The 17,352-nt window shown below is 36.6% G+C and overlaps 2 protein-coding genes across 5 annotated transcripts in view; one reads left to right on the top strand and one right to left on the bottom strand.

The window, feature by feature from the left end:
- The window catches only part of LOC128878174 (insulin gene enhancer protein ISL-1), a 67,174-nt gene extending 51,382 nt beyond the window's left edge, over positions 1-15,792 (top strand). For 3 of the 4 annotated variants that reach the window (XM_054126159.1, XM_054126160.1, XM_054126158.1), the window contains 3 exons: positions 5,150-5,451; positions 6,322-6,528; positions 7,471-12,499. In XM_054126159.1, the coding sequence (XP_053982134.1) occupies positions 5,150-5,451; positions 6,322-6,528; positions 7,471-7,707 (746 nt within the window). In that variant the 3' untranslated portion in view covers positions 7,708-12,499. Of the gene's footprint in view, positions 1-5,149; positions 5,452-6,321; positions 6,529-7,470; positions 12,500-15,606 lie in introns of those variants that run through there. The other variant, XR_008457351.1, reaches the window with a different exon arrangement.
- Positions 12,745-16,029, bottom strand: LOC128878175 (sorting nexin-4-like). Its single transcript, XM_054126162.1, has 10 exons — positions 15,803-16,029; positions 14,788-14,894; positions 14,433-14,649; positions 14,252-14,357; positions 14,053-14,162; positions 13,844-13,981; positions 13,470-13,680; positions 13,263-13,395; positions 13,069-13,183; positions 12,745-12,985 (listed from the first exon to the last, which is right to left on the bottom strand). Exons 1-10 carry the CDS (start codon positions 15,878-15,880, stop codon positions 12,935-12,937), a joined length of 1,266 nt encoding a protein of 421 aa, XP_053982137.1. The 5' UTR covers positions 15,881-16,029; the 3' UTR covers positions 12,745-12,934.
- Positions 16,030-17,352: the final 1,323 nt, after the last annotated feature.

Here is a 17,352-nt window from a genome sequence, read left to right as displayed (position 1 = left end):
CCTCCTACGCACCGGGATTACACGGGATTAGTGTTCTTCGACCCAGCCGTCCTAATATGCGAACACACATTGAATGGATACGCTGGATTAAACGTCCAATGAGGCTCGCGTTCATGATAATTTAATTACAAGTGATCACGTTGTATCACATTGCTCTATTATATAGAGCAATCAGGCTATGAGCAATCTTACATTGTTTACGAAGTTACTCATTATAACTAGACTGCGGATATCATGCATTTTATGTCATATATCATATATCATGCATTTATAGGAGTGAATGGAACAAATATATAATGCTAAATATGTAAATATAAGGAGAAGTATTAAACCTCAGTAAATATTTTTTCTGGTTACTTAATATATATAGAATTATATATATAAAATTATCCAATAATTAGTAGCATATATTCTACATATATTATATGTATGTATATTTTGTATGTTTTATATATTAGTGTATATCATAAATGCATGAAATTCGTTACTGAAACAAAATGATCAAAAGAAAAATAAATAAAATATACATATTGAAATAAATTGAATTTTATGAAATACAAACAAAATGTCTAAATAAAATGACACTCAATGTTACTGAAATAAAATGATCAAAAGAAAAAGAAATAAAATATACATATTAAAATAGAATGAATTTTATGAGATATAAATAAAATGACACTTAATGTTACCGAATGAAAATGCTCAAAAAAATAAATAAATAAAATACGATGAATTTTGCCAACAAAAATAAAATGTCATCCAAGTAAAATGACACTTAACAGTACTGAAATAAAATGCTCAAAAAAAGAAATGAAAAATATATATAGTAAAATACAATGAATCTTGTAAAATACAAATAAAATGACACTTAACGTTACTGAAATAAAATGTTCAGAAAATAAAAATAAAAGAAGATATACATTTAAATATAATGCATTTTGTAAAATACAAATATAATGAATTGTGTAAAATACAAATAAAATGACACTTAACGTTACTGAAATAAAATGGTCAAAATGAGACGAGTACGAGACAGTTTCTCGGCGAGCAGAAAAATTATACCACGTGCATAGGGATTAAACGGTGAATGAATCCCATGCCACCGCCACTGGAATAGCTTAGTTATTCAGCGTACATTTAGACGTACGGTCTAACGACGTGCCACGGCGCTGGTTAATCGGTGATAATTGGAAATTGTATAGTACGCGACACGGGGGCCAGTTGGAACACGTCCCTCCTAATTCCCGCCGTAAACAATTTCGTGGAGTCGCGCGCGACCCGCATATTTTCCATGGTGTTTGTCACATGGGAGCTTCCTTATGGAGATTGTTGCTTCTAAACATCTTTCTTATTTTTTTTTCTCTCGATTCACGGCACCTTGGACCACGGCACACACGACGGGGCAGTGGTTTGACAACTCTTTACAGAGGCGCCGAGGTGTCAAATGTAACACCTCTCTGCCAACTACCGTGGCACATAGCTACGCACGATCCCTTTCATTTCCTCGTTTTTTTTCCTTTATGAAAGTTTATTTCGTTGTGCTCTTTCTTTTTTTGTCTCCCGTTCGGGAGTCGCTTCCTTCTTACACGAGTTAATGGGAGGGCCAGCTATGAAAATCACGCCTGGAGCCGTTCCACCGACAGGATTTCACCTGTGGCCCACCGACAGCACTTGCCTTTCGAATATTCACGGCGTTCATTTCGAATTTGGACTGACGTGTAACACTAGATTCTTACATCTTGGATTCATGTATACAGACAGTCTCATAAATATTCGTACCCTCTACGTCTCGTAAAGAAATTTGTTTAAATTAAATAATTGGTTCGATGTTTACAAATAAATGTTTCGTTATATATATGTACGTGGATGAACTTTACACTTGTATATATATATAAAATGCTCAGAAAAAAAATTAAATGTCGTTTTATTTAGACAACATTCTATTTGTATTTTATAAAATTCATTTTATTTTAATATATATATTTTAGTTCTTTTTTGTTTCATCATTTTATTTTATTTTTATTTTCAGCATTTTAATAATGTATATTTATTTTAATATTTCTGTAACGTTGTGTGCCATTTTATTTAGGCGACATTTTATTTGTATACATATATATTAAAATGTTATGAATTTTATGAAATTCAAATAAAATGTCGTCTAAATAAAATGACATTCAATGTTACTGACATAAAATGCTGAAAATAAAAATACAATACAATGAATTTTGTCAACAAAAAAAAAAAATAATAATATGTCACCCAAATAAAATGACACTTAACGTTACTCTGTTGGATGTCTTCAAAGAATATGAAAATCAACTTCCTTTTTTAAAAAGAATTGATAGATTTGTGTGAAGTCTAAAAATCAAAGGATACGGAAGTACATCTTCATCTTTAACACGATTAAAATTTAAGCATACTTCACTCTTTAGAAGTTTAGAACTGCTTTTGAAGTGGCAGGAAGAAAATTGATCAAAGCCATGGTATTTTCTGGGAACCCCAGTACGTAGAAATAGACGTAGGATTTCGTTGACTACTTCAGCATCCGCAAACATTCGATTCCGGCCACCGAATCCTTCCGAAGGACGCCGCCAAGGAAACTGGATCCTTATCGTGGCACGAGTTACTTATTACTCGTTAATTAGGAGTTAATGAAATTCGACGCTCAACAGGTTTCTCTGTTTGGCCGCCTGAAATGTGCCCCGAAAGGTTTGTGATTCTTCTTTTTCGGCTCGTTCGAGCACTCCTCTTCTCTGATCGATGCGACCGACGAGGGAACTGAACCTGAAAACTCTGGTCCTTGCTGAAACTCGTAGAGAGAAACATTTAATATCAACTTCTTAACGATACAATTTTTGTATGCCTTCCATTTTTACTCGAGCAACACTTTCAATCGATTACCATTTCCAGGTACCCTTTTTACGTGAACTCTAGTTTACTTAACCCTTTATTTACTGGCGGAACTTGTACGTAAATTTTCTCGTGGCACTGTATTAATTAAACTCTTTGAAACCTATTGTGACTTTCAAGTCCACTTCTATAAAGTTCGTTTTTAATTGTTGGATGGCAGCACAAGTTTTTTTTCTTTTGGAAACTTGTTACAGACGACTCTATAAGATGATATAAGACCAAGATGGACGCCTAGATTTTAAAAACTGTTGGAAATGTTTCTCATCTCCATGTTGGCAAACATGCATATAGTGGAAATATTCCTTTTTCACAATTGGCAACCATGTACGCCATCTCGTGTGGTATACCAGTAAAGTTTTCATGTATCATGTGTTCTCATTGTGTAACCCTGTAACCTCTGCTACAGGTTATGGGTTCAGCACTAAAACACTATTTCTACCATATTTTGTATAAAATTTTCGAACTGCGGCCGTCAAACTTTCATTATTTTTGAAATATTGTTCAATAATGAAATATTGTTGTATCGTATAACCTCCATTTTTACTAACCTTAAACTCTCAGCTGTCAAATAGTTCTTTTTTCAAGGTTGCCAACAATTTACTGCAAAAATGGCGGCAAATTCAAATCTTGCATTAACTTCAGGACACTCTTTATTACTACAGTACACAAAATGGTACATTGGACTTCATACCTAATCAACTCTAGGTATCCAAGAATCCACCGAAGTCCACGTGGTAAATTCTTCTGGATCGCCCTTCGATTCCACAAAAACGCTCTCGAAGACGTCTTCGATCCTCCTTTTTGGACTCGACGCCGATCACGGAATCGCGTTTGAAGTTTGCTCATCGACAATATTGTCTTTCGGCTCTCGAATACCTACCAGACATTCGTCTTTGCGTTCTCCATCCGCCATGTTGAACCGCTATCCGGATCTCCCATTAGCCAGAGAGGAACGTTTCGCAAGACCGGTTGGGGACGACAGCCGCGGCATTCTACTCTTCATTCTCCTGATTTAGTCGCGTTGCTCTTCCTCGAGAAGTCAGTTTCCCTCCAAACGGGCAGTGAATCGGTTCAGGAAATAGTTTCTTGATGGATTTATTCAAACCATTCTTATAGTTGATTTTATATTGTTGCGCCCAGGGTGCCGAGGAGTGAGGAGAAACCATTATAAGAACTCAATTTATAAAAGAATAATAACTTTGAACATTTATTTACAACGATAACTTTATCAACTTTGAGATATGGTAAAGACGTCCGTTCGGTAGCAAGTCTGTTACCGTTCTCTTTATTTCAAATATTTCCCCGCTCTTGGCAACCGGAAGAACGGGAACTCGTTTCCGTTCGTTCGCAGGAGCATCTTCACACTGTCTCCAGAGTATAGGTACAACTATATAGTATAGTATAGGTTGTACTTATTCTGTGCTGTCGCAACAATGCAACTTCGGAATATTGCGTGGCATCTTCATATCATCGCAAGAATACATATAAACAATGATCCGGAACAAAATGTGTGTAATTAATGTAATCAACGAGTGGAAGCCTTACATATCTCCTAATTTAGTCGCGTTGCTCTTCCCTGAGAAGTCAGATTTTGATTCCAAATGAGAAGCGTATCACTATACTTCCTAACCTCACTTTTTCTCTCATTCACTCTTTCACCTCCTGCCACTTTACTCACTCCCTTCATTCATCCTTCACACACTCTCAATTCTCCCTAAACTCTTTCCTCTTATACCCACTTTCACCCCTTTGAGATCTCTAGAACCTGAAGTCTCAAAATCCTACTACCTATGAGTTCTGGAATCTGCAGATGCTATGATCTCTCAGTTTTGAAATCCCTAGAAGCTGAGATCTCTAGATCCTAGTAGCTTTGAGTCCTGGAAACTATAGATGCTAAAATCCTTAAATCTTGAGGTCTCTACGACCTAAAATCCCTAAATCTTGAGGTCTCTATAACCTAAAATTTCCAAATCCTAATACTTCTGAGTCCTGAAGTCTCCACATTCTAGAATCACGAACAAAACATATGTAATCACTATAACCAATGAATAGAAGCCCCCCCCCCCCAAATCACATCCCCATTACTCCTCCACTCTAATAGATCATCCTCTCCACTTGTCAAGCTTTCTGCAACAATCGAAATCATAGCAATTAAGGTCACAGTAATCGTACTCCATCAATCACTATTCGTCCATTAAAACTTCAACGTTTAATCGTGATTTAATCGACGTGTTCGCAGATTCGGGGTCCGAGAGCGGATCACACAAAGCCAGCGTGGGAGGCAATCGAGGAACGGGCAGCCATAAAAGCAGCGGCGGTTCTGACGGAAAGCCGACCAGAGTTCGCACAGTGCTGAACGAGAAACAGCTTCACACTCTGAGAACTTGTTACGCAGCAAATCCGCGACCCGACGCACTTATGAAGGAGCAGCTGGTGGAGATGACGGGCCTAAGTCCGCGCGTAATCAGGGTATGGTTCCAGAACAAACGGTGCAAGGACAAGAAGAAGACCATCGCCATGAAGCAACAGATGCAGGAAAAGGTGGGTAGGGGTGCCAAACTTCAGGCTTGAGGTCCCTTGAGATGTTTCAATTGGAGCTTGAAGTGCCTTGAGATGCTTAAATTGAAGCTTGGAGTGTCTTAAGATGCTTGATTTTTGGAATTATGTTGATTTTATGGTGTCATGGTAACTCCAGATTCTAAGTTTCTTCAATCCTGAGATCCCTAATCCGTGTAATCTCTGTATCTTAGAATCTCTGAGTTCTGGAGTCTACAGATGTTTGAATCCATAAGTGTTAAGGTCTAGGGAACAACCTGACCCTAAATTTGAAGCTTGAAGTGCCTTGGGATGCTTAACTTGAGGCTTGAAGTGTCTGGAGATACTTAACTTTTGGAATTATGTTTATTCTATGGTGTGATGGTAACTTCAGTTCTAAGTTTCTTCGATCCTGAGGTGTTTAATCCGTGTCATCTCTGTATCTTGGAATCTCTGAGTCCTGGAATTTACAGATGTTAGAATCCTTAAGCTCTGAGATCTCTATAAATCCAAGATTTCTAAGTCGTAGTACCTCTGAGTCTTAGAATCTGCAGATGTTAGAATCCGTAAACTCTGAGATCTCTAGAACCTAGTACCCAAAGTCCTGTAATCTGCAGATGCTAGAATCCCTAACCCTTGAGGTTTCTAGAACCTGAGATCTCTAGTTCCTAGTATCGCTGACCCACAACATCTCTAAATTCTGAGACTCCTGCAATATCCGAACCCTGGGATCCTCAAGTCCCTATAAAACGATGAACAGTCCACGATCATACCCGACACTGCCCCATAAATTAATCCCATTACTCACCCCAGTTACAGTACAATAAAACGTAATTTCGAGAACAATTCCATGAATCGAGACCCTGTCTGTTGCAGGACGGTCGTAAACTGGGCTTCGGAGGAATGCACGGAATTCCAATGGTGGCCAGCAGTCCCGTGAGACACGAAAGTTCCATAGGAATGACGCCACTGGAGGTGCAAGCTTATCAACCACCGTGGAAGGCTCTTTCGGACTTCGCTCTTCATACCGACTTAGACAGGCTAGACCCCAACACCCCATCGTTCCACCACTTGGTGTCACAGGTAATCAACGCCACTTGATTATTTATTGTGTGGTTGCATTTAAGTGAAGTAAATAAGTATAGAATATGAGAGAGAGAGAGAGAGAGAGAGAATTTGAGGTGTAAGAGAAGCCTGTTTGGACCGCACGATACTTTCAAGTGTACCTTGAAGAAAACGCATGAGACCCAGTGAATATTTAGATGAAAGACGCTAGATGTGTATCAAGTTAAAGGGAGGCTGTAAGAATGCAAGAATTTTGGAATCAGAGTGTGAAAAGATCAGTGTAAGAATCAGAAAGCCAAGCTACGTGTACAACTAACAATGTATCAGTGTTATTTCAATTTACAAGATGTTCCAAGAAAGTTGGTGAAGGTCCTTGAAAGAAGTTATTCGGGAGGTGATTTGAAACAACTTTTTCCTTAGCGAAAATGTTGTCCGAGGTTTCGTTAAGGAGATATAAACAGAAACCTCCAAACAATCAGAGCGCTCATGGAGCGTAAACTACGCGCTGGGCGGCCGCAGTAGCATAGGCTACGCGCTAGATGGCTGAAGTAGCATAAGCTACGCTCTGAGCGGCCGCATTAGCATAGGCTACGCTCTCTGAGCGGTCGCAGTAGCATAGGCTACGCGCTAGACAGCCGCAGTGAGTAGGCTACGCGCTGAGCGGCCGCAGTAGCACATTGGCTACGCGCTTAGTAGCCGCGATAGCGTAGGTTACACACTAGTAGTCAGCCGCAGTGCGTAGGCTACTCACTAGACAGCCGCGCTCTGATTGCTCGAAGTTTTCTGTTAATATCTCCTTAAAGAATCCACGTACAACATTTTCGCTAAGGAAAAAGTTGTTTCAAATCACCTTCCGAACCACCCCCTTCAAGGACCTCCAACATTTTTGGATCAATCCTATATTATAGACACCATAAGCAACGAACAAGTTAAATTAACGATTCGATAATCCTCTTTCAGATGCACGGCTACGATCTCCACGGTGGACCACCTCAATTGCCACCTCCAGGCATGCTCGGCGGACCCATGAACGACGGTGGAGGCGGCGGGGGTGGCGGTCCTCTGCCACCGCCCGGTCCTCATCATCCTGGCAGCGGTGGTCCGGACATGGGTCAGCATCCTGACAGCACCGATAGCTACGTAACTTATCTCGAAAGTGACAGTGACTCCCTTCACCACGATACAGGAAGTCCATAGTGTTGTGCAGTGTGGCCAGAACGAAAGTGTCCGCTTTCTTCGTGGTCTTCTTTTAACAAGTGCTTGAAGAGAATAGTAGTCTGCGAGAACACATAGGGGTGAAATGAATATAGAGTGAAATGAACAGCTGGGACTATTTGAAAGTTGTTTGGAAAGCTTGAAGCTTATCTTGAGAGGTAGCTTGACCCTTTCGCGCCTGACACGATTTCTCCAGAGGAACGTGTGTAAAATGTTTCCTTTTTCATCGAGGAATGTTTCCTTTTTCGTCGACAAAGCCGACCGTGGCGACTGGAAAACCCAAACAAATCAAATTTTAGTAAACCGAATTTTCGGTGTGTCGCTGAGTCTTCGAATACGGTGAATCCTGCCTAAGAGGCGCGATGGTTCTCTGCTTAAGAGACGCTTGGTTACCCCCACCTCGGAAGGTGCTCGCAAGCACTACTCTCGAGCTTGGAGTGGATATCGATCAGACTCGTCGACGCCTAAGAGACATCTAAGGTCTTGAGATAGCGCCTCTTAGACAGGAATCAATCTATACAACTGTGAACTCTTGATTTACTGTGATGTTGCAATTACATTATTTTTAATGAAATGAAAATTAGGAGCAATCGTTGTAGTTTGATAAAGCTGATTAAGTTTCAGGGTTTTTTAATATTAACATTTAGGCACCTTTCAGGAACTTAAATATTTTGAAGATTCAGATCCTTATGAATGAGATTCTAAACGGAATTATATCGCAGTGATTCTTGGCACGCAAATTCCCTAATTATATTTGCATAAATTATTATTGGTATATTTATAGGGAACGTTCTATTTACTGTTTTTACAAAATTATAAGCTTATATTTAAATGTGTACTAAATGTAGAACGTTATGTCCTTTCATAAAACATTGTTTGGCGTACGTAAGCTTACGAAATAATTATTTGATGAACAATTGGGCAACGAATAATTTTGTTGTTACCGAAATATGAAAAGTTTTCTTATCAGAAATGTGTATCACGATTTTTAAAATATTTTGCTACCAATGTATCGAATGTTAATCTTATTCAATTCTTATTCCACTATAAAAAAATAATTTCGAATAATTATTCAAAATCTGACCAGCGATTTACTACTTTTCTTAAAATCTCACCATTAATTTCTGCGCGAAAGGGTTAAGAGCGATCGACCTTTTCTATAACTAAAATGAAAAAAAAAACAGAAAATGAATCGTAACAAAGAAAATAATCCGCAGGAACAAGAGCTTAAATAACAAAAAATCGCAGCAATGGTTCGAGTTGCCGCCATTAGATCGAAATAATTTAAAAACTATCGTAAGGACTGCAGGAAAGGAAATGCGTATCGGAGCGAATAAAAGTCGACGATTATTTAAACAATTATTTTGCCAAATTGTAGAGAAACTCGATTATTGATTAGGAGTGTGAGGAAGTCGTTGAGTACTGTTGGAAACTGACAAAAGAGGATCTGGAAGTAAGACAGTTGAGTAAACAAACAGTCCTTTTATACAGGGTGTCCCAAAACTCGCGTAGAAGCCGCAAATAGAGGGTAGCTGAGACGATTCTGAACAACAATTTCCTTTGCAAAAATGTCGGTGGGGGCTTCATTTTTGAATTATTAACGAAAAACACCGACCAATCACAAGTCGCGAGAGCATAAGCTCGAGCCAGGATTGGCTGGTTGCGCCAAGTCGCTGCGTAGCCAGCTGAGCGCGTGCTAATCGGGCGCTGTGATTGGTCGGTGTTTTTCGTTAATAATTCAAAAATGAAGCCCCCACCGACATTTTTGCAAAGGAAATTGTTGTTCAGAATCGTCTCAGTTACCATTTCCGGCTCCTACGCGAGTTTTGGGACACCCTGTATAGTCGCGTAGTTACCCCCACCACTTCCCAAAGCTGCGCGCGCAGATCTTAGCCTTCGTCGCTCATTCTCCCGCGCGAAATCGAGTTTGATAGATGTGTTAATTTCCTGGACCATCTCCTAACCTTCGACCAACCTTTCCTTTGGGCAGAATCCAGATTCGTTTCCTTTATTTCATGGTACGTACATCAGGTTCGTTCTTGTCAGCTACCAAAAGTAGAAAGTATGTATATCAAATCGACGATCGAATTTATCGCAGTAATTGTAATTGATTTTTCGCGAGACGATCAGTAAAGAATCGATAAGTCCGTGGAAAACGCTATGGCGATATTTTTCAAAGTCACCCCCTGTAAAATGAAATTTAATTACGTTAAGTAATTAAAATTAGAAAGGAAGGACAAGGTTGTTATAATTTGCGAAGTGTGCAGACGAAATAGTGAAAATGACGATTAATTTGAGTATTTATTAAGATAGGTTGCCATCGTGCGGATATTTTTAAGCGAAATTCACCCTCGTACACTGAAATTGTCGAATTGGCGGGTGCAACAATTTCATGAAAAGAAAAAACATAGAATCAGGTCATTTCGTCAATGTTCATACAGTTTCAGTGAATTTTTACGAGTGGAGGGGTGCAATAAATGTAGTGAAATTTTCTTAGATTATTCCTCTCGACGAAAAACGGTTGTATATTTAGGTTTTCAATATTCTGTTGAGAACATCATGTTGCGTTAATAACAAGGGTTGTCAGAGAATGAATAGTAGCGTATCGAAGTTGAATGAATTGATTAAATAAGATTGTGATTGCATCTGGAATTCTGTTTTGGACCCAAAATCTAGCGATTGCATCGAAAGTTAATAACTGAATTTTGTATCCTTTGCGCTTTGGATGATCTGTGTTTATTCTCGAGTTTCTTTTAGACTCGTTGAAACGACCAAAGAGCATTTTTATCATCAAGATAAAGAGGAGGAACATAGCAGTTACGTCGACAGAGTTGGGCAAATTTGTGTATGAACAAAAAAAATTGAAATCAAAACAGTAATAATGTGTGTTCGTTCATGGTAAATAAAATATTTATTTGAAGAAAGTTTTATTTATAAATGAAGGACAACCTTTTTGTTAAGATTAGAATTTTTTTAAAAGACCCTCTTCATCTTCCATTAATTTATATCCATGTTTTTAATCATCTTCTCTAGTATTAATTCATTATTATTCAATTTCTTTCCCAGAGAATTCATTCAATGTCTCCTTTTATTATCCAACACCAATCATTTCAATATTAACACTTGAAATAATTCAAAATGGTTTCTTTTCAAAAGTTTATGGTTTATTTTTTAACACATAGAAATTGCTTATAATGTTCATTGCAGGTACGTATAGATTTGTAGGATTCGAAAGGTACAATAGATTCTGTATACTAATATTTAAATGACTTTTGAAAATATACAGAACATCTTTGTTCATTGTAATAGATTGATGATTTTTCCCTTGTACAAAAGAAGTTTAAAAATGTCCATTAACCAGTTGAATAAGTATCTCCTGCAAATTTATAATTAAATGAAATAGTTCATAATTTCCGACATCGTTTTAAAGTCATTTAAATATACATTACTCAGTTTACTGAGTCTGCGTATCATAAACTTGCCAATCAAACTATCAAAACACCATATATAATATGTTTTACCTTTTATATGTAAAAGATTAAAACATTTCTTGATACAAATTCATGGTTCCTTCCAATTTCACTCATATCGCATGTTATTTCTTCATCAAACTAAAGGTGAAAAAAAAAATGTTCAACTCTGATCGCCAGCTGCATTGCTAAGAACAAAGGAAAGGCCTATTTTACATTGTAAATATAATTGTGTCCGCTGTAAATTCGGGCCACGGTAAACCAACCGGCGCAGTTAATTCATAATATCGATACACGAATAGTCGATTCACGTTTAAAGAATAAACAAGTAATATCGACGATAGCACGTTATTCCTGATTTACGTTGTAAGTCGTATTGTAAACGCAGGTATGTACATTCGATTAATACCAAAGTGTGCGGAACTTCATGTGAACAAGTGGAACGCACTGAATTGTAAATAATATCCCACCCCTCTACGTTTTATTGTCGCTAATTAGTGGTTCGTTTTAGTGGTGATTCGTTTAGATGTTTGTATAGAATCGTTCCACACCGCTCCTCTTGTAATGTACATGTATAAAAAGCGAGAACATCGTAAACCCAACGTTTTCGTGATCTATTCGGATCGTCTTCGGATTTGTATAACATTTCTATACCGGCGCACACGTAATAAATTGTCCAATTAAATTACTGGCCCGAAAATTCATTTGTAGCAAGACCCTTCTTATTTCGTTAAAATTTTTACTAGCAAATAATTCAACGATCAAATTTCTCTTTTTTTTATTTTATTAAAATATTTACATCATACTTTCAGAGTTTTCTTTTGCTTTCATGAAATAAAATATACTATAACGAAAATTAAATTTAAATGTGGAAGAATTATCGAGTGCTTATAGTCTAAAAGGCAGCTAAATAAATGACTTCTGAATAATAATTTAAATTATTATTATTATTATACAGGAATTATCGTATGACTTGGAACCGTTATACAGTAGACATGTATTGATTTTAATTAGTTGCAGTAAATTGTAGAATTTGTAAACTTAAATAAATCGACATTAGGAGGAAACGACTCGTATACATTTCAAGCTGCGCTACTGAATTGTACTGAAATAGGTGTATACGTAGAAAAACATAGTCTTACACGTAGAAAATAGTATTTAGATTCTTAAATTTTATGATTTAACGATAACGTCGAGGTCCCTATCATTACGAAAAATAAATGCAACAATTGTATCGGTAAATAAGATACAGTTCAAACATTTTATCGACAACGATAGAATTGAATAGCCGATTGAGCAGATAGAAGATAGTGTATAAAAAGGGTTACACCAACAACTACGTACTTCGAACTTTCATCAATGAAACGCATGAAATTTTCTTTTGGCGGTTTATAATACGTATAAACCAGGTCTTGATTGATGAGATCCATAAGTACCGTCTGAACATTCACATATCCGGTTAACTGTGTCTTACATATATAACAAGGCATACTAAATACATATAAATATTAAATAATGTTTCACATATCTATATATCCAACATGAATCGTGTGTATATATATATATATGTATATATAAATAATATCATCTAATCTAACATTAAATAATAGAAACAATCTTGTACATTCATGTAGTAATAAGCGTACATTACGAGTGAGTTTACAAATATAGGAATGTATATCGCGCGAGAGATGTGAGAACAGTTATTGTTCTTTGTCAGCTAAAATAAGAAAAGACTCTTATGGCATACTTTCGAGGCAGCCTTTGATATGCTGCCAAGCTTGGAGTCCCTGCAATTGTTTGAAATAATATCGAGTTACTGGTACGAAGACACAAAATTAATTGAAGCTATATTCAAATGTAAAGTAGTTACCTTTCTAGCAAGCTTGAATTGCAATATGCAATAAGTTGCCAGAATTTCCTTTAAGTCCACCACTTTTTGATGTTGAAATCTCTCTATGTCCATCATTGCTTTAATGGAGAAAGACCTACAAATATTGCGTCAAACATTTTTTTACATAACACATTAACTGTTTTATAACGCAAAGTTTAATCAAAATGGCATACTTTAGATCTTCATCTACTTGTTTGACAACTTCTTCGTGCTGTGCAATTCTTTGCTCTAGCTGCAGTATTTTTAATTCACGAACTTCCTCCGTATCCACGGAACCAAATAATCGTGACATTAAGCCTGATTTACCTGTACGAATACAACTTATCTCAATAGATTCTATAGCTTCAATTTGATTATAGTAATAATATTTGTCATAGAACCTTGCATGACTTTTTCTTTTTGGTCAACTGCAGTAGTTAAGGCATCATGAGCTTCATCTTTAGATAACTGTAAAGCTTCCCTTCGTCTAACTACTGCTTGTAGCGCGGACGCGCCAAACAACCATTCTTTTAGTTGATCTGCTATTAATTCTTCCTCTTCAAGAATTGTGTCTATCATTGCTGCTAGAGAGTCCAGATAGTGGCCCGATTTCTAAGAAAACAGGCTGTAATGCAGTGTGCTTTGCAGTACATATCATAATCTTATCATTCAAAGATTTTTCATTAGACACTTAATGAGATAAGAAGCTAATCATATCTAACTCTTCAAAAATTGAGCAGTTGTACAATTTCGTAGTACTTGAAATTTTAAGTACCTGTAATCCATCACCCATATCCCTCTCTATGGCACTCCATTCACTGAACACACGACCATAGTTTGCATGTAGTTTGTACAAAGTGTATTGCTTTTCTACTAATCGCGCTCGTACACGGAGAAGATTGCACAAATTATTCTAGGAGGGATGTTAAAGGAGTATTGTAAATATTGAACTTGTACTATTAATTAACTATATAGTCAGCATACCTGAAGTTCAATTCCATAGTTTTTTATTGTTTCAAAACGTTTGTCTGGTTTCCTTAATCGCACTGCTACACTCAGTGCTTTTAGTTTTGATTCTGCTAACTGTAAGTATCCTGTTTAAAAGTACAAACGGTTGCAATATCTTTGATAAATACATAATGGAATTTACCAATAATACATTTTAATAAGTTATTCAATTTACCAGACTCTTTAATGCTTTCCCTCCAGCCATCCTTCTGTTGTAGAAACCCCATAAAATGCTCATCACGAGACAGTATAGGATGCGAAGCTACCCTCAAAAGGAAATTCTTCAGAAGAATTTTTGTCAAATTCTTAAATTTATATAATTACATAAATGAATATATACTTAAATATAAATATACCTCAAGACCTGCTCTACGCCGGTCAACAAAGTCTGGATCAAATGTATCAGTAGTAACTTTTTGCCACGCATATAATACTTTTTTTTCTGGTAATGGAGGCAGTACAATATAAGGATAAGAAATTTCTAAATAAGCTCGAAGCAGTTCAAATTCTGTGTATCGACGCCACAAAGAACTTACTTTAGTGAGCGCACCTTTAAAATCAGGATCAGTAACTCTACAATAATATTATATACTAAATTCTTTGAAGCTTTAAAAGTAATTTTCATAGTGAATTAAAATTAAATGGCAGGCTATGATTAACAGTATATTAATTGTAGAGGCTTGATATTAACCTGAGTATATTATTACTTACTTAGTCTCAATGAGGTAGACTGTATAAAATTCTCTTAAATTCAATGCTCCGTTAGCTCGTTTTTCAGCCTCAGCTATTGAGATCTCCATGTGATCAAATAATGAATCCTAATAAGCAAAATTAGTAATGTAAAAAATTCCAAGCACATGAATAGATATTAATGGATATTACAAACAGAATATAGAATAAGATAAAGTAAAGCAAGCATAACAAATAATTATTATGAAAATTTGCAACACAATTAACACAATTAACAATTATTTTTCAAATACAAATTTTATTAGCAGAGGACATTTACAAAAGGAAACAGAACAAGTGTAGAAGTTACAGAAATGGATCATGCAACCGGAAAACGTTCCTTAAATAACGTTCAATTTTAGTCGGAGTACGTGCATGGCCATTTAAAATATCACATATAGGTAGGTTTATGCCTTGGAACAGTCGCGTGTATATAGTGCAAGTATTTACCGCCAACACAATGATGCTCAACGAACAATTTATGACCTACTTCCACGTAATTATAAACAAACGAAATCTTTGCCTATCATTTTCTACAGAGGTAATATTAAAAATACAAAATACATCTTATTAGATATACATAGTTATAATTCCCGCAAGAAACGCAAAATTTTAAATTTGGTATATCTGTCGGTTAAAATGCAATTCACCGTGCATCCATTAATAATAAAAACGCAGGCATAGTGTGTCAAAAACAAGGTCATAAAGTGACATCAAACGCAAAGGCGAGAGTCCGCAATTACTCAAATCAATCATAACAAAGCATGAGAGACACTGTACAACGTTTCTATTTTTTTGCAGCGTATGCAGGTTTTCGATATCGCTGCAGGCAAGGCTTCCACGTCAAGCAACGTCCAATTTTGTGGTGGATGAGGACAGAACGATAGTCAACAAATTCATACAATTATTCACGGAGGAACGCGTTGAAACGTTAGTATCGAGCGATGTGTATCGATTTGGCGGACGAATTAAAACGGGGAGAGAAACGAAGCGTTACCTCTTTCTGAGTTACTGTTGTGGTCATATTCGCGTTCGCCTCCCTCTGATAATTCCCGTTTTGGAACACGTCTTCCATGATTCCGAGCCAGCCTACAAATCTACGGAGTAGCGAAGGAATTTCAAAATCTTTCACATCACGGTCACTTTCTCCATTACTGGCCAGGGCCCCCAAGCTCTACTCTTGTGAATATGAAGCCCGACTTTAATTGAGGTTTGGCGGCGCCAGTGTCACTCCTTTACGTGCTAAGTTCATATTCTGTGTAAGTTTATTCTATGGTGTATGCGCCCGGCAAAATTTGAACTCCACATCACTCCATATATCCATATTTGGTTACTGCGATCTATTACGAACGTTTTCAATTGTTTCGGAACTAACCGCATGATCGAACGCGATCGATAATTGTAGATGGAATTAAACGAGAAGAATACTTTTATCAAAGATATCGCCATGGATGTTAAAAAATGGTAAATAATAATTTTATTAATATATATAAAAACCGTATATAAAAGCTCGCGCTTTCCTCTTTCATTTCAACCGGTTGGGACTTTTTCAATATCTTTCTTTTCTGTCATCTAGTAAATTAATTCTAATTTCTAAAAAAAATCTCAAATTCCGAAGAAGGGAATTGCGTCTTCAAAGGTATCTGCATACTTTTTCGGCCTAGTGTACATTATTGATTGGGATCATACCTAGATAAAATTTCAGAAAGCAATATTTTCAAAATATTTGCAAAAATGCGAAAATAACCTACGGGTGAATCTCTCTGGAGAGCAGAGATGGGCAAAATCTTTATCTAAATAAAAATTTTAAATATCGAATAAAGATGAAAAATTGTCATCTATTACTCGTCGAATAAAGATACATAACTTTATCTTTATTCGATGACTGCCGAATAAAAAAATATATTCGAGATAAATGTACTCAAAGGATAAAGATAACTGAAATTATTTTTATCCGACGGGTCAAGATACCTGCTTTAACTGCAGAGAGTTTCACTCGTTAGGTAGTTTTCCCATTTTTAACTTTAACCGACCGCTAGAGACACCTGGTTTCTCCCCGAGAGTTTCAACCCTAAGATACTTTCCCGCATTTGTAACTGTATTTGATGGCTAGAGTTGACTGGTTTCTCTCCAGAGATATTCATCCGTAGGTTATTTTCGCATTTTTATCTTTAACTGAAGTTTCACTCATCACGTGGGATAACTTTCTTACTTTTATCTTTATCCGAATTTATCGAATAACTTTTTATGCGGTGTTTACTGTTTAGTCGGCGGTTGTAAAGTATAGTTATATATAATTACACATAGTTAAATAGGTGTAATGTAAACAAATTTATACAGGAGTAAGGAAGTATATATTCGTGCATATAGACGTGTACTGTAGATATATATGATGGTCTTTTTAAATGTTTATATAATTATTGTTATTACAAAATTCCTGATGCTTGACACGACTCGGCAACGAGTAACCGCTCGATGTGATTTCGTGATGTTTCTCATGCAGAAAAATGTGTAGATTCCTGAATGTTTATAATTATGTTGCTGCAA

This window comes from Hylaeus volcanicus, chromosome 6 (assembly GCF_026283585.1).
Source record: "Hylaeus volcanicus isolate JK05 chromosome 6, UHH_iyHylVolc1.0_haploid, whole genome shotgun sequence".
NCBI lineage: Eukaryota > Metazoa > Arthropoda > Insecta > Hymenoptera > Colletidae > Hylaeus > Hylaeus volcanicus.
The sequence above is the reverse complement of the archived record's forward strand: the minus strand, read 5'-3'. Positions and strand labels throughout refer to the sequence as shown.

What these genes read in the sequence shown, in the direction of transcription:
- LOC128878175 (XM_054126162.1), bottom strand. Translation starts at nt 15,880, where the DNA reads ATGGAAGACGTGTTCCAAAACGGGAATTATCAGAGGGAGGCGAACGCG. An exon ending in ATATGGGTGATGGATTACAG is followed by an intron (nt 13,681 to 13,843) that starts GTACTTAAAATT and finishes CTGTTTTCTTAG; the next exon opens with AAATCGGGCCACTATCTGGA. An exon ending in AAAAGAAAAAGTCATGCAAG is followed by an intron (nt 13,396 to 13,469) that starts GTTCTATGACAA and finishes GTATTCGTACAG; the next exon opens with GTAAATCAGGCTTAATGTCA.